At 36.4% G+C, this 22,359-nt stretch overlaps 1 protein-coding gene across 1 annotated transcript in view; it reads right to left on the reverse strand.

Annotated features, from left to right (window-relative positions):
* Positions 1-1,680: 1,680 nt before the first annotated feature.
* Positions 1,681-22,359, reverse strand: part of dnajb14 (DnaJ heat shock protein family (Hsp40) member B14) — an 86,443-nt gene continuing 65,764 nt past the window's right edge. Inside the window, exons 3-8 of the mRNA XM_051897005.1 lie at positions 16,042-16,187; positions 15,758-15,934; positions 14,245-14,330; positions 4,383-4,492; positions 2,142-2,314; positions 1,681-1,993 (exon numbers count right to left, since the gene is read on the reverse strand). Coding sequence (XP_051752965.1) covers positions 1,869-1,993; positions 2,142-2,314; positions 4,383-4,492; positions 14,245-14,330; positions 15,758-15,934; positions 16,042-16,187 — 817 coding nt within the window. The 3' untranslated portion in view covers positions 1,681-1,868. The remainder of the gene's footprint in view (positions 1,994-2,141; positions 2,315-4,382; positions 4,493-14,244; positions 14,331-15,757; positions 15,935-16,041; positions 16,188-22,359) is intronic.

Here is a 22,359-nt window from a genome sequence, read left to right on the forward strand (position 1 = left end):
TTTTTCTCACATGGGCTGGGCTTGCTCATTTGTTTTATAATAACATAAAAAAAAGTTCTATTTTTGGCAAATGTAAAGGCCCTTTCACAACAAAATTGTAATGAATAAGCCTCAGGCTGAAGAAAAAGGCAAATTCATGCCTGTACAGTAGAGGGCGCAGCTCAAACAAAACTTCCACTGTGCTGCGATTCTGGATTGAAGAAGAATAGGATGCAGGAGAAGTTCAACACTCTTAGTTCAGCCTATAATAACCATCATGTTTACACAGCACACACCATGATGCTGCACTTATGATTTCTCTCAACAGGAGAGCTGTCAGTCAATGCAGGGGAAATCAAAGTAACTTGCGTTACTTATTTTAAAAAGTAACTTAAGTGTTTTGTTGTAAATTTAAAAAGTAATCTGATTACGTAACTCAAGTTACTTGTAATGCGTTACCCCCAACACTGACTATGAATACTTTTAACATTTTGTTTTACTAGGTGTAATTAGGCAATTTAGTAGCATGTGCTACTTATCTTTTGTACGTCACTGATGTTATATCTCAAAAATAACAGCTTAGAACACAGAACACATCACAGCAGTGTTAAATGAATAGAATTTTAGGGAGGAGAATAATTTAAGATAAATGATTAAACAAAGAAAAACCATTTTGTTTTTTAAAGGGATAGTTCACCAAAAGAAAAATGAAAATTCTATCAACATTTACCCACCCTCATGTGGTTCCAAACACATAAGACTTTTGTTTATCTTCAGAACACAAGTGAAGGTACTGTATTCTTTCATCATTTCTGTCCATCCATTGAAAGTCCACACAACTAAAACTTTTAATACAAGATCATTAAAATGACTGATAACACTTTATAATAACTGCATGCTATGAATCATTAGTTAAGCATTAGCAAATAGCTAATTAATCATTTATAAAACTTTGTTAGACATTAGTAAGCAGTTTATAAATACAGATATAAATGCTTTGTTCATTTTGTTCTTTTTATTAATTTATTACTGTAGGGACAATGCTTTATAAATGATGAATTAGTTATTTACTAATGCTTAACTAATGATTCATAGCAAGAGTTATAAAGTGTTACCAAATAATCAATTTGAATTGAGATGTTTAATCAAAGCTCAACTGTGCTTGCTTGATGAGCAAGAACCAAAGATGTTTGACCTCATACATCAAGCAAGCATGGTTTTGCTTCCATGTTTACCATATTTGGTCAAATCTATGTAAGTGAGTTTTTTTTAATGTTTATAAATGATTAAAAGCCTATATTAATGCGGTTCTGTATGTTTGATTCATATGGATTACTTTTATGGTATCTTTTCAATGTGTGAAATTTTTAGTTGTGTGGACTTTTAATTGAATGATATTAAAAATATCATAATTTTTGTTCCGAATAAGAACGGAGTAGTCCTCTATTTAAAAGCTTATATTTCATCAATTTAAGCTTCATTAAGATTCAAAATAGTGATCTCTTCAAGTTAGTAGCACTGTTAAAACTTGGCAAGGAGAACAACATTGACATGGAGTCAATGCAAGTTTGGGTTCAAAGTCAAGAAGAAAGAAAAAAGGTTGTGATTCAAGTATAGAACTTCTAGGCCCATTTCTCACTGTTTAGTAAAGTCAGACATAATAGAGACAGATTTAAAAAAAAATGGATTGATGGTGCTGGGTAAAAATGATCTTTTTCTGAATTTATTTCTGAGCAAAGCATATTTCAGAAGAAGGTGAGAGACTTAACTTTTTTTTTTTGTATAAGAATGTTTTTTTAAAAAACAAACTAAAAACAACAACAACCAAACAATACATTTATACCATGGTGTCTTATATTCTTAAGTGTCTCTTAGTTTCAGATTGAGGTTTATCCACCACGGAACAGGTTGTTTAATCTGTCCAGCTCTTTGCAGTTCTCCATGGTCATGAGCTCAGCCTTTCGCTGTAGTCTTTCATCTCTGTAGACCTTAGCAGCATACAGCAGATCTGTTTCTGAAGGGGATGACATGATGTAAAAAATATTACATTTGCTTATATGGTTTCAAATTAATTTTATTATGACCTCAAAGCATTTAAGACCAAAGCATATAAACCCCTTAACAGAACAATAAGATGGTAAAAATGAAATAATGACACATACTTGTCTGTCTTTCCTTCCAGCAGTTGTTGCGCACATTAGAAACATAATCCTCCTCTACATTCTTCTCAATCTTTAGTAAAGCTGAGCCCTTATATTCTGATTTGAAATCTCTGGTGACAAAATAGTCCACATGCAGGTTCTCTGTTTGTCTCTTAACAGTCTGTCCTGTGGACCTAGATGTGAAGGAGCAAAGATCACAAACATTACACAGTTTTAAGGCACAGTATTAAAATTCAGAATTTAAGGGTACATGCGTATAAACTGCTAGAACCCTAATATATATATATATATATTCAGATTTTCTTTCTTAATATTAGGTATTAGGGTAACATGAGGTAAGATGCCCAAAATCTCATCTCAACACTTTTGATAAATGGCTATGCTATTTTTAGTTTTGTTCATTTCATCTGAATATCTACATTTGTGAGATTTAGTCAGCTGAATCAGTTTTGAGGTTAACTGATCTAATTTTGTGTCTCTGGAAAATCATCTGAATAGTTTTTTTGTATCTGTTTGTTAATGAGGGATTTATGGACACATCAGTAGTGATAGTATTTATTAAAAAGATATAATTAGATCCTTGGGGTAAGATGACATTAAATAATTTTACCTTTCAAATCTCTTTTACTCGGATTCTGCTTTGTCATCGGTTATTCAATTATTTATCTAATTTGTCAAAATAAAATTTAAAATAGTTGATTTAGTATTTTACAAAAATTTAATATTTTAAAAATATATAAATATTAATAAGAATTATATCAAAAGTATTTTTTTTCTGTAAAAGTTTATCCAAGGGGGCCAACTTACTCCTCTTTCAATATTTTACATTTTGTGCTATAACAACTAAATTAGCAAACGTTTCTATTTATTTCCTATAATAACACATTGGCTGATGTGATTGGCATCATCATCCTGCACATGCTAAACTTAAACAGACAAGCTGCTGAATTATTATTATTATTATTATTATTATTATTATATGTTTGAAAGTATTCTACTTATACACTGCAAAAAATGCTTTTTGTCTTGATTCTAGTCCAAATATCTAAAAATTCTTTAATCAAGAAGCATTATCTAGACAAGTAAAAATTATTGTCTTGTTTTCAGAAAAAATAAGTCAAAATTAAGTGAGTTTTTCCTTAAAACAAGCAAAATAATCTGCCAGTGGGGTAAGCAAAATAATCTTATTTCAAATAAAAAACCAGATTATTTTGCTTACCCCACTTGCAGATTATTTTGCTTGTTGGCCTAATTTGATTTTACAGTGTTGTTACTCTGCACATGCTTTTTGATCATTACAAATAATAATAATGCAAAATGATTATCTTAGAATAGAAAATATGCTGTCTCTCTCATCACATAAATTATCAATAGTTAAGTATGTGGGTCTTGAAGAGGATTTTTTTTTTTTTTTTTCTGTCTCTGTCTTGACTGTCTCATTAGGATTCGCTCGGTCTTGACTTGGACTGAGTCTTGACTCGGTCTCGACTAGTCCTGGTCTTGGACTTGTCATGGACTTTACAAAGGTAGACTTGAGTACAGCCCTACTTGACAGGAGATATTGTCACAAAACACTGCTCTGGAGCATCATCACACAACTCTGCTGAACCACATTGAATCAAATTTCCCATATTCTGGCAATAACGTAATTCTGTCTTTGATGTTTTTTTTTTTTTTTTTTCCTCAGACAGCAATGGCTTTTTAAGTAGTGCATTTGCTTAAATTCTGCTAATTTCCTAACTAATAATTTGTGATGAAGACAATTAAAAGCTTAGTGTTTAGCCATTTTTGGCTTGGCCCATTTCTTTTTTTCCTCTCTCTCTTTTTTTCCTTTCTTTTTTCTTTTCTTTTTTTTTTTGCCCAGGAGTAAATATATATTTAACTCAAACACACAGACACACACACACACACACACACACACACACACACACAAGTAGTGAAATTTTGCACAAAGAAAAGGGAGGGTTTAAGCTTCAATACGATGAAGTCAGATAAGAGTCAGCCTTTTGAACTTTCTAGCAACACAAAGTGTTTAAATAAAATCAACAGTGTTAGACAATCCATTAATTGCAGGCATGCAACCCATCACATTTCTAACCCCATATCACAAACAGAGTTATTACATACTGTCTGAAGTTTGTAGGTATTTTGAAGCATATGTCATAAAGCATTATCACACATGACCTAAAGCATAGATTGTATGGTAGTATGAGGCATGTATTGTAAAGTATTATGACATACGGTCTGGAGTAAAGGCTATAAGGAGGTGTGGACACCAACATCTGGCTGAGGATTGAGACCAAGACCAGCACAACTATCGGCATCAGCTGAATAAACATGGAGTACCCACCCTGAAGAATAGACACCGGTATCAGTCATTATCTGTGTGTTACTTCAAAACAAGAACAACAGAATGAATCATTCAAATAGGGCTGGGTAAAAATATTGATTTTCAGATTAATTGTGATATTTATTTGAACTACCCTGATATTGAATTGATATTTCAATGTTTTTTTTTTTTTTTTTTTTGTGGCTATTATCAGTGGCTGTGTAAAAACGTATTGTACAACACTTTCTGTCTTGCAGATATCACTTTGTCCTGCTGAGCTAACTCACTTGTGCACAGACCCTGTTCATTTTTAAAATTAATATTTTCATAATGTACCAAGTACGGTTCTCTTTTTAATTTTTCTGTGTTGTTTCTGAGCAGCGTTGAATCTTCAGTGCCATGATAAAAGAAATCATTTTTCCCCGGGATGTGAAACATAAACAAAACTGTTTATTTTATACACAAAATAAATAAACATACAATGCAACATCTAATGAATAGTTAAAAAAGTTTTACTGGTTTGAATCAGCCTGAAACACTGCCTATGATATTTCCAGCTAAATCAGAGAATTCCTTTTATTTATTCATATGTAAGCAAAACAGACACTGAAATAAAGCTTGTGGAATGGAATTGTACTGAATTGGGAAATCTGTATTTATACCCAGCCCTTCATTCAGACAACTCAAACAAATTTTAGCATGATAAATAGCTTTTAGTAAAACTAATGAAATATGCTTAAAGGGTTAGTTCACCCAAAAATGAAATTACTCAAATACTCACCCTTATGTCTTTCCAAACCTGTAAGAACTTTGTTCATCTTCGGAAAACAAATTAAGGTATTTTTGATGAAATCCAAGAGGTTTTTTATCCTTAATAGAAAGCAACAAAATTACCACATTCAAAGTCCAGAAAAGTGGTAAAAACATCATTAAAATAGTCAACGTGACTACAGTGGTTCAACCTTAATGTTATGAAGTTACAAGAATACTTTTTGTGCACAAAACCAAAACCAAAACAACGACTTTATTCAACAAATTCGTCACTCCCCTGTCAGACTCGTACACAGTTGACAGTGAACGCAGTTCAGTGCTCCGTGTTTACGTCCGAACGCTGACTCATTATTGGCTGGCTCCTGCGTCAGCATCACATGCATGCATTGTGCTGCTCATGTGAACAGACGTCAACTAATACCAAGTCGCCGTTCTGACGTAGAACCTGCAAGTGCTTACAACGAAAATAGCATAGGAGAATGACAGTGGAGAGACGAATTTGTTGAATAAAGTGGTTATTAGGGCCCAAGCCCCAAAGGGGTGGAGGCCCTGTTGTTTTCCTAAGAATTATTATTATTAGGGCCCAAGCACCGATGGTGTGAGGACCCTATTGTAATTGCTCGGTCAATTCTTCTTCTTCTCTGAAATGAATTGCATTTTTGAGGGCCTAAACATGCTCAAAAACTCATGAAACATGTCAGAAGTGGTGAAAATGTATGTCTGATATGGGTTTCAGAATTAGGTGTGGCAAAATGGCTTGACAGCACCACCTACAAAATTTTTAATTAAGCGCCCTTAGCGCTACGTTTCACGTACAAGTATGAAATTCGGTAGACACACGTAAGAGCCCAATAACTACAAAAAAGGCCCTGGGAGCAAAATCATAGCAATTTTTGCCATTTCAAGACATTGTACTTTAACAAACTCCTCCTAGAGATTTCATCAGATAAACATCATATTCGGTCAGTCTGATCTAAAGGTCTTTGCAACATTAAATTGTGTAAATAGTTTTCGCTGAGGGGTGTGTACGAGGCGGGCTGACAAAATTCGATGTTTCGCCATGAAACAGGAAGTTGCTGTAACTCAGGCATACAATGTCCGATCTGCCATAAAATGTTTTATTAGAGTCCTGGCCTGAAGATATCTATATGCCAATATTCAATTACATTCATAGCGCCACCTGCAGGCAACAGGAAATGTCATGTTTTACACTGTGATTAACTCCTCATTGAGATTTAACCAGAACAACATCATATTTGGTCAGTCTAATCTTAAGGCCTTAGCGATGTTAAATTGCAAAGATCTTGAGTTTTAGTTGAACGGCGTGTCGGTGGCAGCCTGGAAAAGTTTGATGTTTTGCCATGAAACAGAAAGCTGTTGTAAGTCTGGGATACAATGTTTAACCTGCCCCAAACTACACATGTTTGATAAGAGTCCTGGCCTGAAGACATTTACATGCAATTATTCAGTAAGTCATAGCGCCACCTGTTGGAAACAGGAAATTACATGCTTTACACTGTAATTCACTCCCTGAAACACATTTAAATATACCACAAAGTACCAAACATGCTAGAAACATGTTAAATCATGCAACACTTGGCCAAGTGCTAATGATCAATGCCACAAAACAGGAAGTTGTTGTAACTCAGACATACAATGTCCAATCTGTCTAAAACTTCACATTTGAGAAGAGTCCTGCCCTGAACACATCTACATTACAATGTTCAGTTATAGCAATAGCGCCACCCACTGGCAACAGGAAGTGATGTGTTTAACACTGTGATGCACTACTAGAAACATACTATATATGCAATTGAGTGCTAAACATGCTAGAAACATTCTAAAACATGCTAACAACTGAGTGCTAAAGCATGCTAATATTGTCATAAAACAGGAAGTTGTTGTAACTCAAGCATACAATGTCCAATCTACCTCTAACTTTACATGTTTGATAAGTGCCCTGGCCTGAAGAGATCTACATGCCAAAATTTAGTTATATTCAAATCACTACCAGCTGGTAGCAGGAAGTGTGGCAAATACAAATGACTGACGTAGTCCTCCTATATTTATATACTTAAATGCTTATTGCCCACCGTGCTCTGTTTTCCTAAAGCCACCAAGTGGCGGTGGCATGGGTGCGAGGGCCCTTTCATTGCTGCTTGCAGCTTTAATTAGGGCCAAAGCCCTGAAAGGGCGAAGGCCCTATTGTTTTCCTAAGGGTTATTATTGCCCAAGCCCTGAAAGGACGAAGGCCATATTGTTTTCCCAAGAATTATTATTAGGGCCCAAGCCCTGAAAGGACAAAGGCCCTATTGTTTTCCTTAGGATTATTATTATTAGGGCCCAAGCCCTGAAAGGGCGAAGAAAAAACACATTTGAGTTTCTTTTTCAATCAATGTAGTATGTGTAACTTAAAAATAATCAAATTAGTGCTCTGTTTGAGGACAAGAAATGAAAACAAATGTAATATATTGTATAACCAAAAGATGGCACCAAAGGCTTATTTTTAAACAGGGTTGGATAAATCTTTTTTGTTGTTAAACAGTGTTTTAAAGTGAAATAATTTCCATTTATTCCACACTGCATCTGCATATATATTTAAACATTATAAAATACTACTTTGTCACAATTTAATTTTATTTTTTGTTTAAAATCTTGTTAAATCTTCTGAATATCACTGTCTCCCTCTGTCTGTCCTCCCCCTCACTCTCTCAGTCTCACTCTTTCTGTGTGTGTGTGTGTGAGTCAATTTCACTCTTGATGGTTACAGTTTAACCCTTTTATTGCTGTGAATGAAAGAAAAATCCCTTAAGGCTTGACTTTTTCTATGAACATTTGAATTACGAAATAAAGGCATAGAACCAGTTCATTTGTAGGGCACTGACAATATAGTTTTATAATTAGGTTAACTGGGTAGGTTAATAATTAGGTTAATAAAAATATAAAAAGACATTGAGATAAATACTGGAAATACAAAATTTTGAGCTTCAAAATATAACTCATTTGAAAGTGATCTATGACAATCCAATGACAAGATATTCATCTAAATTTAAATGATCTCATGGATGTGGCCATTATGGTTCAAATTCACAGGTGCACCAGCTGACTGCAGTAAATGTGGCGTATTTAAATGACTTTGACATATTCCTTTTACATTCACCCAGTTTAAATGCATATTTTTACAGTGCCCCCTTGAACGGGGTGTATCAAATACACTTGCACGTATAAGTATGAAACAACTTTCATGCTAACTTTCAAGTCATACGCCAGCCCAACAGGAAGTCGGCTATTATGGGCTGTTTGAAAAAAACGCACACTCCGGAATTTGATACACAGGCGATTCATCCGATCACCACCAAACTTGGTCAACATGAAGCCAAGACAGTGAGGATGCTGAATTGTAAACAGATTTTTGATATCTCGAATGGTTTGGCCATGGCGAGGCAACAAGTATATGGCGAAAAAAGGGAAACAGGAAGTGTGTTATAACTTCGGCATACATTGACTGATTTGGACAAAACTTCATCTCTGTGTTTGTTATAGTAAGCTAATCACATGGATGTGACTATTGTGAGTCAAAGTTATAGCACCACCAATTGGCACCATGAAGTGTGTCACATTCAAAATGCTTTGAAATCACCCTCTCATTTTTATCCGATTCACTTCAAACTTCATCAGTATAATGACAAAACACGGCAGATGTAGGCCTGTGAAAGGATTTTAGATATCTTAAATACTGTTGCTATGGCAACACATAAAATTGTAATAATATTCTAGGGTGTTTTTGAGGCTCTTAGCATGCTTCAAATTACATGAAACTCGACACACACATCAGAGTGGTCAGCCAGTATACATGGGCAAAGCCTTAGAAACAGGCGTGGAGGGGGAGCTCTGTAGCTCCACCTTTTGACAAAAGTGTGTGGGTATGTTTTATCTACAGTCACCAAACATATATATTGCTCTCATTGAGCCGGACAACTTTCTAATTTACAGTCATTAGCTCCAACCAACAGGTAGTCAGATATTTAGGTTTGAATGTGAATTTTTTTTAATAATCAGAATCTTAATTTTTAAATACTCCTCCTACAGGATTTATATGATTCACACCAAACTTTGGCGGCAAGACATTGAAGATGTTAAACTGTGATCGCATATTGGATATTTCAAATGGTGTTGCCAAGGCGAGCGATTAAAGTATTGACAAAAAGGGAAAGAGCAAGAGTCTCATATCTTGACATAATTCCTTTACATTTACCCATTTTAAATACCAATTGCCTGTCATGCACAGTTGACCTGAAGCCACCGGGGTGGTGGTGGCGGCACTGGGGCTTGGTCCCATCATCGCTGCTTGCAGCTATATTTTTTGTTTTGTTTTTGCACAGAAAAAGTATTCTTGTCATTTCATAACATTAAGGTTGAACCACTGTAGTCACGTTGACTATTTTAACAATGTTTTTACTACTTTTCTGGACCTTGAATGTGGTGATTTCATTGCTTTCTACAGAGGATGAAAAAACCTCTTGGATTACATCAAAAATATCTTAATTTGTGTTCCGAAGATGAACGAAGGTCTTACGGGTTTGAAACGACATGAGGGTGAGTACTTAATGACAGATATTTCATTTTTGGGTGAACCAACCCTTTAACAATTGTAAGTGGGAAAAGTTCTAGTCTGTATTTAGAATTATACAACATTTAGTCATGGTCCTGGAATCTGATTGGTTGAGCAGCATTCCAAGACTGCTGAAATAACGGTCCAAACGCACTGGGACCTTTCTTTGTTTGCATCACTCTTCTTGTCTGTGTTTGTGTGTTCCAGACAGACTGTCAGTCTGTGCATTTTTCAGTACCCTTTTCTGTAGGTATAATGGTTGTCTATAGGTTAAGTGATTGTTGTTAAGTTAAGCCCTATTTGGACGGTAATTGTTTCTCATAGAGACGGAAGGTATTTTTAACATTTACAAGAGCTAATCTGTGATTTTAATTGCCATCCAAATCCAAAATGTCAATGTTTGGTGTCAGTGTTTCTCTCACCACCGTGTAAAAATCCCCCTCCTACTGTTTTTTGACGAACACTAAGGTCATGTGATAATTTAATTGCTCTCTGAATCCACATCAGTTTACAAGAAGAGATAAATTCAAAATTTCACTGTTTAAATCCTTTTGAACACTGTGGAGCACTGTACAGTAACTGGAAAGTATTTACAAGAACAATATTTCATCACTGCTCCATCTCAGCATGTAGGAGCTGTTAAGAACAAAAAGACAAGGAAAAAAAAGCTTGTAAACATTTGAAATAGGTATGCCATACAATTTTAAAATATTTATAATATACAATTATATAAATTAAAAATATAAACCAAGCAGCTTTTTGTTTACCTCATGTAAATAAGAGGTTGCATTTACTTATTTCTGCTCATTTCCACATTTTTAAAATGACACATTATTTTGAGATAAAATGCAAGACAGAAAATCATTTTAACTACAGCGTGTCTATCTTCCTATTTTTTAAACAAAATATTTGGGTGATTAAATAATAAATAGGATATTATATCATATTATTTTAAATAAATTTTAAATTTGTTCTTATTATTCCAAGCACATGACGTTTTATTTACAGCTGAGAACCATGTGACTGACCATATAAGCATTGCATTCCCGGGTTCGTAGGATCACAAAACTCACTCCTCCACCTTGAATAAATTGCCATCTGAATGCATGAGTTTTATCACTGAGGTTCCATACAAATTTATTTTTACAGACGTTCAAGTGAGAAACAATTACTGTCCGAATTAGGCTTTTAAGTCATTAAAACATTAATTCAACAAAATTGTTCAAAAACACTGATTTATTCTTTATAAATCATTATCAATTATTCACTCAACTGCTAACAATATGATGCATTCTGAAACAAATAACAAACCCACTGTGTTAATTTTGCTGTGGCTTTGTTTGAAACTACTTTCGCTGGCAGAGCAAAAACAGACAAAGTGGCAAAATTATCTCTAAAATGTACATTTCTCAATATTAACTTCTTGTTTATTGAACTGTTGTATAGAAGCAATATCATATTCACAATTGTGCTTTTTTTCTGAATATCAGCAGCATGGCTGTGATGGTCTGTGGCTTCATGTCTATAACAGCTGAGCTGATATTCGGGAACAAAAACACCCAGCTATATAAATACCTCACTCTTACACACTTAAGCAACACTGAATATGGCCACGGCCTCATGCTACAGGTATTCACATCTGTGATGATATTCAGAACTACAAAACAACTGCAAGTGTAATATTGTTTTTATACAATAGTTCTTATAAATTAGAAATTAGTACAGAGTAACTAATATTTCCAACATATTGGCCATTTAGTTAATATATTTCTTTTACAGACACAAAAATAGTGCCAATAAAAGCTGAAGCTTATATAAGGTTTCATCAAGCAATGCAAAGACAGAAAGTTGGCCTGGAACAGCTTATATGGGCAGAGCGACAGATTTTCCCTCCAAACTTTTGAGCAATCTCCAGGTTTTCCATTCCCTCACTAGTGAGAGATCCCACTCTGTGTATGTGTGAAACAGCATGCAACATTTAAAAATGCACAAATAGCCTTGAATGTATACAGACAAGCATACTAAAACAGACTAATATCTGGGGCTACTTTCATCAGCTGTGCCTAGTTTAGCCTAGCCTAGAAGAGAAGAAGAAACCATGTGTGAAAAGCTAAGTACACCCTTACTGCTTCCATAGGAATTGAGAGGTGCTTCTAATGAAAATTCCTTGATTAATTGATAATCAGCAAGTGTGACCACCTCGATAAAAGCTGAAGTTTTGGCAGTTTGCTGTCTGAAGTCTTCAGCATTCAGGTGTGTTAATGCAATGCCAAGGAAGAAAGACATCAGCAATGATTTTAGAGAAGCAACTGTTGCTGCCAATCAATCTGGAAGGGGTAAAACATTCAAGACAGTTGTCAATCTTCCCAGGAGTGTATGTCTCAGCAAATCCACCCCAAGGTCAGACTGTGCTATACTCAGAGAAATTACAAAAAAAACCCAAGAACTACATCTCAGACTCTGGAGGCACCAGTTAGCATGTTAAATGTTAAAGTGCATGACAGTACAATTAGATAAAGACTGAACAAGGCTTGTTTGAAAGGGTTGCCAGGAGAAAGCCTCTTCTCTCTAAAAAAAGAAGGTTTGCAAAGTTGCATCTGAACAAACCACAAGACTTCTGGAACAATGTCCTTTGGACAGACAAGACCAAAGTGAAGATGTTTGGCTGTAATGCACAGTGCGATGTTTGGAGAAAACCAAACACAGCATATCAGCACAAACACCTCAAACCAACTGTCAAGCATGCTGGTGAAGGGGTGATAATTTGGGCTTGTTTTGCAGCCACAGGACCAGGGCACCTTGCAGTAATTGAGTCGACACTGTACATCAAAGTATTCTAAGGTCAAATTTGAAGCCACCTGTCCAACAGCTTAATTTTGGCCAAAATTGGTTCATGCAACAAGACAGTGATCCAAAGGACACCAGCAAATCTACAACAGAATGACTGAAAAGTGTTGCAGTGGTGTTGCAGTGCCCCAGTCAAAATCCAGACCTCAACACGATTGAAATGCTGTTGTATGACCTTAAGAAAGTTGTGCATAAACAAAACCATACAAACCTCAATGAAATAACGTTGTAAAGAAGAGTGGGACAAAATTCGTCCACAATGAATTGAGAGTCATACAAAAAACGTTTACTTTAAGTTATTGCTGCTAAAGGTGGTTCTACAAGCTATTGAATCATGGGGTGTACTTAGTTTTTCACACATGGCTTCTCCATTTTGGCATTATTTTTGTTAAATAATGATACTGTGTAATATATTGTGTTCTTTCTCATCTGAGGTTGTATTTGCCTAATTTTAAGACCTTCTAAGGATCAGATGATTTTTAATTATATCCTGATACCTAAAACTGTAGAATTCAAAGAGGGTATACTTTCTTTTTCACATGACAGTATGTTAATGACTGTGTTGTGCATGTCAAATAAAAGCAATTATAATAAATTAATGTAATTTCTTATGTTATTTTTAACAATATTTATTTATTGATCCTTATTAATTTCAAATACCATTTCTGATTGTTATTTACATACAAAAATACATATGTTATTCATGATTAAGGGGCAGATTTACTAAACAAGAGCTCAATTCCACAAATGCACCGATGGGAGTGGCAAGATTGCGCATGATCTACTGCTGACGCACAAATTAAAGAACACAGATGCAGTCAAATCATTTACATAATGACCAGTGCAATCTACCAAGAGCAGTGCAAATTAGCGTTGGGTCGCAAATAAGCAGAGCTGATGCTCATCAGGTGCAGATTGACACTGGCGCAACTTGTTACATGTAATCTGACAAACACATACACGTATAGGCCAACATGGCTTGGCAAACAATATGTTTGGATAACGTCTTCCTCTGGCATTCCAAAGAAATTTATACGAGTGGAAAATATTTTCTCCCTTTTACCACATGCTCTCTGTTCTCTGCTGAGTCTCCTCCAAGCAGCAACAATTGCAGCCATGTCGCAAAATGGGTTAAGACATGTTTTTTTGGGGCGTTAAATAATGGTGCAAATACCAGCAAATTGACTAGCGTAAACATTAGTAAATTGCGTTGAGTGATTAATTTAAATACTCTCCTCCCATAAATTTTGCATCTGAAAAGGAAACTCGTACAAATACATATGCAATAGGGTCAGCTGGAAAAACAACTTAGTCCACACCTTTTTAGCGCTAATTTTGCACTGTGTGTCATTAGTAAATCCCGACAGTAGTTTTTTAATGCCAAAAGAGGGTTTGCACTGGCGCAAGCTGTTAGTAAATCTGGCCCTAAGTATTATCGTATTCTAAAGGAATCTGAAATTCACAGCATTTCAACATTTTCTACTCTCGTAGTAGTTACTAAGTCTCTAATATGATTAAGAAAGACAGAAAAATGATGCTCATACATCTCCTCTCTCCTCCGTTCTCTCTCCTCTGGTTTGGTCCGAATGGTGACTGTATGTTTGGTCATTAGTGAATTCATGTGTGTTAGCTGAAAAAACACAAAATCACATATTCAGTTACCCACACACCTAACCAGACCTGACATGTTAAAGGTGAAGTAAACGATTTCTGAGAAACGCTGTTAAAAGTGGATCGGACCGAGCACCACAACACTCTTAAAGCCAATCAGCAGTAAGGGGCGTCTACACTCATGATAGGGGAGGAGAGAGTGAGCAGGAGGGAGATTTGAAGAAAGACCGTAGAAAGAGATATGGCTGAGAGACAATACAAAAGAGAAAAGTTCAGGGAATATCACTCGAAAAAGAAGGGTTATGATCAAGCAAGAGCTTTAGGATGCGCATTAATATTAGAAAAGCTTTCCAGCACGGGAGAGACCAAAGCGGGAAGGCCTAAAAATGGATGCTGAGGTTGTGTTGCTTCTACTCCATACGTGAGTAACACTGGTTTTGCTATGTTTCACAGAACCAAGATAAGCTGTTGTTGTAATAATATCTATAGTAACATGACAGTTTTGAGTGTCATTGTTTGTCTGGAGCTGATGTGCTGCTGGTGATTAACGACAAACTCTTGCTTGTATATAATCTTGCGAACTTCAGGTTCATGCTTTGCTCTTTTCTTGTCGTTCATTCATCACCTCTGCTTTATTTTTTGCAAAACCTTTTTTTGCTTCCATTCAGCTATGATAAAGAGACACAGTCTTGCATTGCGTGTTCATGCATTTTGAGGGTGGAGCAATGAAGAGAGGGGTGTGTTTGCTTGGGTTGATTTCAAATATCAACAGCGTTTCTCAGAAATCTCTTACTGCACCTTTAATGCGGTAAGTGATAAAAGACATATATTTTCAGTCCTGGATAAGTCGAGGTGGGTGGGTGGGTGTATGGATTGTTCCAGCACCCCTTATGTTCTCTGAATGCTCACTGGGTCGCTACCACCCTCTCTGAAAAATGTTGACCTAAGCATAACTGAATGTGTTTTTTATAACTTTTTGTTTTTAACTGTTTAAGCACAATAAGATATGAAAAAGAACTCAATACTGCATTGACTGGTGGCTTTCTGTGTGCATCGACTGTGGGCACTTCAAGTGTGTGCACAGAAAACCGCCTATCAGACAGTGTGCGAGTACAAAATTGAGTTGCTTGTTACTGTCATATTGAGCTTGAACTGTTTAGAATCGCTTAAACTGGCATGGCTTAAAAACACATGCAAATAAACTTTTGTGACAACATATCACCGCAACATCACACATGCGTAACCGTGGGGTAGAGGCAATAATCAAATTTAAACAGGTTTCTCGTGTGTAGCAATATATCATCCACCACTCTTTAACCCTATACAGCCCCTCATACTAACCAGGATTTATAAAGTGAATGCTGTGCAGATTAATCCATCTGTGTGGAGAAAATCCACACATGTACTGATTTTACATGATTTTACTTCTATATAAAAATGGCTTACATGAAGGGAAGCCGTCTCCAAAGAACATGTTAAAAAGATCTTCAGGTGTAATATCAGACTCAAAGCCTCTGTGGAAATCAAATCCTCCATGAGTGCTGCTGGGCTCCTCTCCTCCACTTACATCATACTGCCTCTTCTTCTCTGGGTTACTGAGCACTGCATATGCATTTCCAATCTCTGGAGAAGAACAAGAATAGCATTTATTATTTTATATTTTATGTACATCAACTTTTTAACAATGTATTGGAATAAAATTGGATATGGCGTTTCAGTGACAGCATTACTTTTAAAGGCCTCGGTTGCTCCTGGTGCATGGTTTTTGTCAGGGTGGAATTTCAAAGCCAGTTTTCTGTAGGCCTTTTTCAGTTCCTCAACATTGGCATCTTTTCTGACAGCCAGTACCTCATAGTAATTCTTACATTTCTTTATCCTAAAGACAACAAAAAGCAACAGTTTTTAAATGTTACATCTATTTTATATTAAACCTTTTTTATTACAACTGTGGCTGCAACAAGCTATCAAGTGCAGCTTTGCCGAGCTACATATATACACAAACACACTTTCCACCCACTTTATTAGGTACACCTGTTCAACTGCCCGTTAACACAAATATCTAAACAGCCAATCATATGGCAGCCACTCAATGTAATTAGGCATGTAGACATGAGCTTTCTGTGCAGGCACTTCGAGTATGTACACAGAAAACTGCCTGTTAGACAGTGTGCGAGTACAAAATCAAGTTCTCTTTACTGTAGGGTGACCAGACATCCCATTTTTCCCCAGTATTTCAGTTCTATTTTTAGTGTCCCGACAAAAGTTTATTTGCATGTGTTTTTAAGCCATGCCAGTTTAAGCAATTTTAAACAGTTCAAGCTCAATATGACAGTAAAGTAGGATGACTAGATTTGTCATGGTGGAATACAGGATGGGATGGACACGCCCCCCCCTCACGCCCTTCCCGATTCACAAGGACATAGGATGTGCTTGCACTGTGTGGTCTCGCCCACCGGTATTTTCCTTACAAATGCTCTACAAAGGAATCATTGATGTCGTTTGGAATGCACTGGGCTTATATATTAAAAATATTAAACTCACTGACAGAAGACTGTGAAGCATTTGAAATGCTTTCAATTTCAAATGCTCACGTGTGTTTTGTAAAGAGTGCTCATGTATGCAACTGTGTGCGACTTCGTGTAAGTGGTTAAATGTACTTGCTAGAGTTGGGGTACTCGAACTTGGACTTGAGTATAATTTTGAATGAACTCGGACTTGTCACACACTCTGACTTGTCATACTCGGACTTGACACTGACTTGGACAATTTTCAGATTATAGTCAAGTCCGGGCACTGGAGGAAACAATATAGTATTATTATAAAATTAAAACGAAACTACTTACATTGTGTTGTTGCAGCGTTGAGCATTGTAGCCAATTGCAGACATGTATGTTGAGCGCATAGACGCAATGGCCAATCAGAGGCATTTTAGAGTCATTAACCATGTGCAGAATTCGCTCAAAATGGATGTGTTCAGCACAAGCTTTATACTTGCACAAAATCTCACATTGAAACCAGCAAAGCCTAGATGCAATGTAAATAAGAGTCACTGTGCAGTGTGGACAGCTTCATTGTTTATAATGCGGAGTGCAGAATGCGGTAAGTGACGGCTTAAAGGGAGCGCTATTGATAATTTAAAAAATAGTTTTGTTTTTCATACTGCTTAGAGGAACAGTGGTCATGTTCACACTACAAAGTTTTAGGAGTGAAAACATTTAAATGTGGGAGTGAATCCATTAAATTATTGTTCTGTATGAGTCATGAAATTACGATGACTGACATCGTAACCATAGTAACATGAGAATGTGATGACCATAGCAACATTTTGGCACCTCAAGGTTGTTAACAAGACACATGAAGACAACAGTTTGGATGTGTAAAAGTAGGCCCTTTTCACGGACTGTGATGGCGCATTTCCAGTTATCAACACAACCTTGTAAAGTCTTTATTATTTTCATTTTATAAAATATGTTAATATAAATTTATATCTATATACTTTGTGTTATATTACTTTGGCAATAAATTACCAAAAAAAAAAAAAAAAAACGAATTAATGCTGCTGCGAGGGTGTTTCTAATACAATGGCTGAGGGAGTGATGGCAGATTTGACATATTTCTCTCTTCTGACTGCTGTAGTCAATCTCTCTGTATTTTTTCCCTCTTTTGGAAAGCCGTAGAAAAACTATCATGTTTTTTTTCTTTTGCTATTAGAGCAAATGCAAATACAAAAATTGTATTTACTGTCATCTGCCATTCATCGCTATAGAAGTTTACCCAACTATGATGACTTAAGCTTCTGAGAACCCCGGAAATGTGAAAAAGATCCATGACATGCATTTGTCCCCCCACAAAAAGTAATTATAATTAATGTAAATCCTATTAACCAACATTATTAATTGCAATTACAGTACAAAGGGAAAACCGATTTAAACCATTTTTTGTTTGACAGGAAGCTAGTTGAGGTCCTGATGACAATATATAAATAAAATAATAAATAATTGACAGGATGTAATAATGTTAAGATTTTTGTTACATCTACACTTTGGTCATACGTTTGCATGCACCTTGCAGCACCTTTTTTTTTTTTTAATAAGAAGGATCATAAAAATGTTTTTATTTAGTACTGCCATAATTAATTATGTTTACATATAGCCTAATCCAGGGGTTCCTAACTAAATTCCTGGAGGCCCCCACCACACTTCATGTTTTCCATGTCTCCTTAATCAAACACACCTGATTCAGATCATCAGCTCATTAGTAGAGACTCCTAGACCTGAAATGGGTGTGTCAGACAAAGAAGAGATACAAAATATGCAGTGTTGGGGGGCCTCTAGGAACATGGTTGGGAACTACTGGCCTAGTCAAGTCAAGTCAAGTCACCTTTATTTATATAGCGCTTTTTACAATGTAGATTGTGTCAAAGCAGCTTTACATTGATAACTGGTACATTATTTGGCTGCACAGCAGCTCTTAAAAGAATAGTGTCAATGCAGGCAGATCAAAGCACTGTTGAATATCAAATGTCAAGTCAAATGTCAAGTGTCCCCAACTAAGCAAGCCAAAGGCGACAGCGGCAAGGAACCCAAACTCCATCAGGTGACATCAGGTGGCAGACAAGTAGCAAATAGGTGTTTAAATGGAGAAAAAAAACCTTGGGAGAAACCAGGCTTAGTCAGGGGGCCAGTTCTCCTCTGGCCAACAGTGCTCTAGTCCACAAGACAAAATACAAGACAAATTACATACGCTTGATTTTTAATATTGTGTGTCATTACCTGGATGATCCACGTCTGTTTTGTGTGTTTGTGTGTGTGTGTGTGTGTGTGTGTGTGTGTTTGTTTGTTTGTTTTGTGATAGTTGTTCATGAGTCCCTTGTTTGTCCCGAGCAGTTAAACTGCCCACTGTTCTTCATAAAAATCCTCCAGCTCCTGCACATTCTATGCTTTTCTGTGCAGCATCTTTTGCATATTTGACCCCTTTCCAGCAATGATTGTATGATTTTGAGATCTCTTTTTTAACACTGGTGACAACTGACTCATACACAACTATTACAAAAGCTGCAAACATTCATTGATGCTCAAGAAGGCAACATCCATTATGAGCCAGGGGGTGTAAATTGTTCTTATTTTGTTTAAAAATGTATTAATTCATTTAGTACTGCCCTTCAGAGGCTAAGATATTTACATGTTTAAAAAAAATATATATATGTACACATCACCATCATCAAAAGTTTACCACTGGCTCTTAATGCATTGTGTTGGCTTCTTGAGCATTACCTTGCAGATTCTGCAAGGTGTAGTTTAAACTTATGACTGCAACTGCAACATTGCAATCATTTTATAAAGGTTAAAATATTAATTTAAGAGCTCAGTGTTGAGTTTACAATTGTCCTTGTAACCCTTAGCACATTACACAGAAAACAATAATGGTTCAAATTTTGTGGCTCACACACTTGTAAATGGTTAGCTGTAAGACACAATTTAAATCAATTTTGGACCATTGTCTGAAGACTAAGTATGACTTCGAGTTAGGATTGCTCCTCCTAACTCGATTGCTCCTGTCTGCCTCGCTGCTCAGATTGGTTTGCGTCTGTAACTCCGTATAGCTTTGTTTTGAATCTCTTACTGTTATTCATTGTTGCTTATTTTTTTATTACCTTATATATCGCTAGCTTGTAATATTTGAATCTAAATCGCTGTTACAATGCATTTGCATTTGCAGCGCTAGCTTGTTAACCTGCTAACAGTCGCTCGCGCGCTCCTTTTTCAACGCGTTCTTCAAACAGCTGTGGTAAGTCGGATCAGTCTACAAACACGGTGAGTCATGTCATCCTCTCCCAGCATTGCTACCTGTTCCATTTGCCACATGTTTACCATAGCTCTCTCTGTCAGCGACGAGGGATTTACATGTCATAAATGTAGGGAAATAGTCAGGCTGACAGAGAGAATCTCAGAATTAGAGACACGCATCCAAACTTTAATCGAGGATAGTAAGAATGCAAGGGCTTCAGATACTGTTTTGGATGCGACTAGCTTAGTGAACTCTGTACATTGTTCGGTTCCGGCTGTAGAGCCCGCGCAGCAGGGCACTTGGGTAACGGTGAGGCGGCCTAGCCGCGGAAAACACCACTCTTCCGTTCCAATAAGAACATCAAACAGGTTCTCCCCACTCAGTGATACACCCACTGAGAATCCTGTTGAAAGTGCCCTAGTTATTGGCGATTCTATTACACGGAACGTGAAAATAGAGACACCAGCCACCATAGTCACATGTTTGCCGGGAGCCAGAGCACCTGACATCAAAGCAAATTTAAAAGTGCTGGCTAATGCTAATCGTAAATACTCTAAGATTATTATTCACGTCGGCACTAATGATGTTCGACTTCGCCAGTCGGAGATCACTAAAATTAACATTAAAGAGGTGTGTGAACTCGCAAGTACAATGTCAGGAGAAGTAATTTGCTCTGGCCCCCTTCCTGTTCGTCGGAGTGATGAGATAGTTAGCAGATTATCATCACTCAATGGCTGGCTGTCTAAGTGGTGTCCGCAAAATAATATAGGTTTCATAGATAATTGGAAAAGTTTTTGGGGCAGACCTGACCTGTTAAAAAGAGATGGTATTCATCCCTCCCGGGATGGTGCTGCTCTTCTCTCTAGTAATATGGCACATAGTCTTAGAACTGAAACATGACAAACTGGGGCCCAGGTCAGAAAGCAGACAGACTGGCTAAACCGACCGTCTGCTAGCTGCCTCACGTTACAGAAGTCAGAAAATTCAGATAACTCTCAACACATAGAAACTCTTACACCTAGATATTTTCAAATAGAGACTGTGTCTGTACCCCGAATTAGTAAAAACAAAAAACTTCCAAACCCATTTAATGGTAAAAATTTAATTGATGTTCAACAAATAAAAAATAGAGATAATAACGCTAAACAAATGATAAAACTCGGGTTGTTAAATATTAGATCCCTTTCTTCAAAATCACTTATTGTTAATGATATTATCAAAGATAATAATCTAGATGTGCTGTGTTTGACAGAAACTTGGCTAAAACCGGACGATTACATTACTTTAAATGAGTCTAGTCCTCAAGGTTATGATTATCGACACAATGCCCATCAGAAAGGCAAAGGGGGAGGTGTTGCTGTAATCTATAGTAATATTTACAGTATTAGTCAGAAGTCTTTCAAATATAATTCCTTCGAAACTATGGTACTTTACGTAACATTATGTAAGTTGACATTTGTGCTGGCTACTGTATACAGGCCACCAGGACACAATACTGACTTTATCAAAGAATTTGCTGACTTTCTATCAGAGTTAGTACTAGCTGCAGATAAAGTCCTTGTTGTTGGTGATTTTAATATTCATGTAGATAATAAAAAAGACGCATTAGGATTGGCATTTGCAGATATTCTAAACTCTATTGGTGTTAGACAACATGTATCAGGACCCACTCATTGTCGTAATCATACTTTAGATCTAATATTGTCACATGGAATCGATATTGATGCTGTTGAAATTCTGCAGCAGAGTGACGACATCTCAGATCATTATCTAGTCTCGTGTATACTACATTTAGTCAAGGCGGCTAAACTGCCTCCATGCCATAAATATGGTAGAACCATCACTTCTACCACTAAAGATTGCTTTATAAATAATCTTCCTGATCATTTTCATCGCCTTAGCATACCAGACAGCTTAGAAGACCTCGATGTTGCAACAGAAACTATTGCCTCTGTCTTTTCCAGCACATTAGACTCAGTTGCTCCTTTGCGTTTAAAAAAGATTAAGGAAATTAATCCAATGCCATGGTACAATGACCACACTCGGGCCCTAAAGCTAGCAGCCAGAAAAATGGAGCGCAGCTGGAAGAAATCAAAACTAGAAGTATTTCGTATTTCGTGGAGAGAGAGAATGATTGAGTACAGAAAGGCCTTAAAATCTGCTAGATCTGCCTATTTTTCTAAACTCTTAGAAGAAAATAAACACAACCCTAGGTATTTATTTGATACAGTGGCTAAATTAACAAGAAATAAAGCTTCAAC

Source organism: Ctenopharyngodon idella, chromosome 1 (genome assembly GCF_019924925.1).
Source record: "Ctenopharyngodon idella isolate HZGC_01 chromosome 1, HZGC01, whole genome shotgun sequence".
NCBI classification, from domain to species: domain Eukaryota; kingdom Metazoa; phylum Chordata; class Actinopteri; order Cypriniformes; family Xenocyprididae; genus Ctenopharyngodon; species Ctenopharyngodon idella.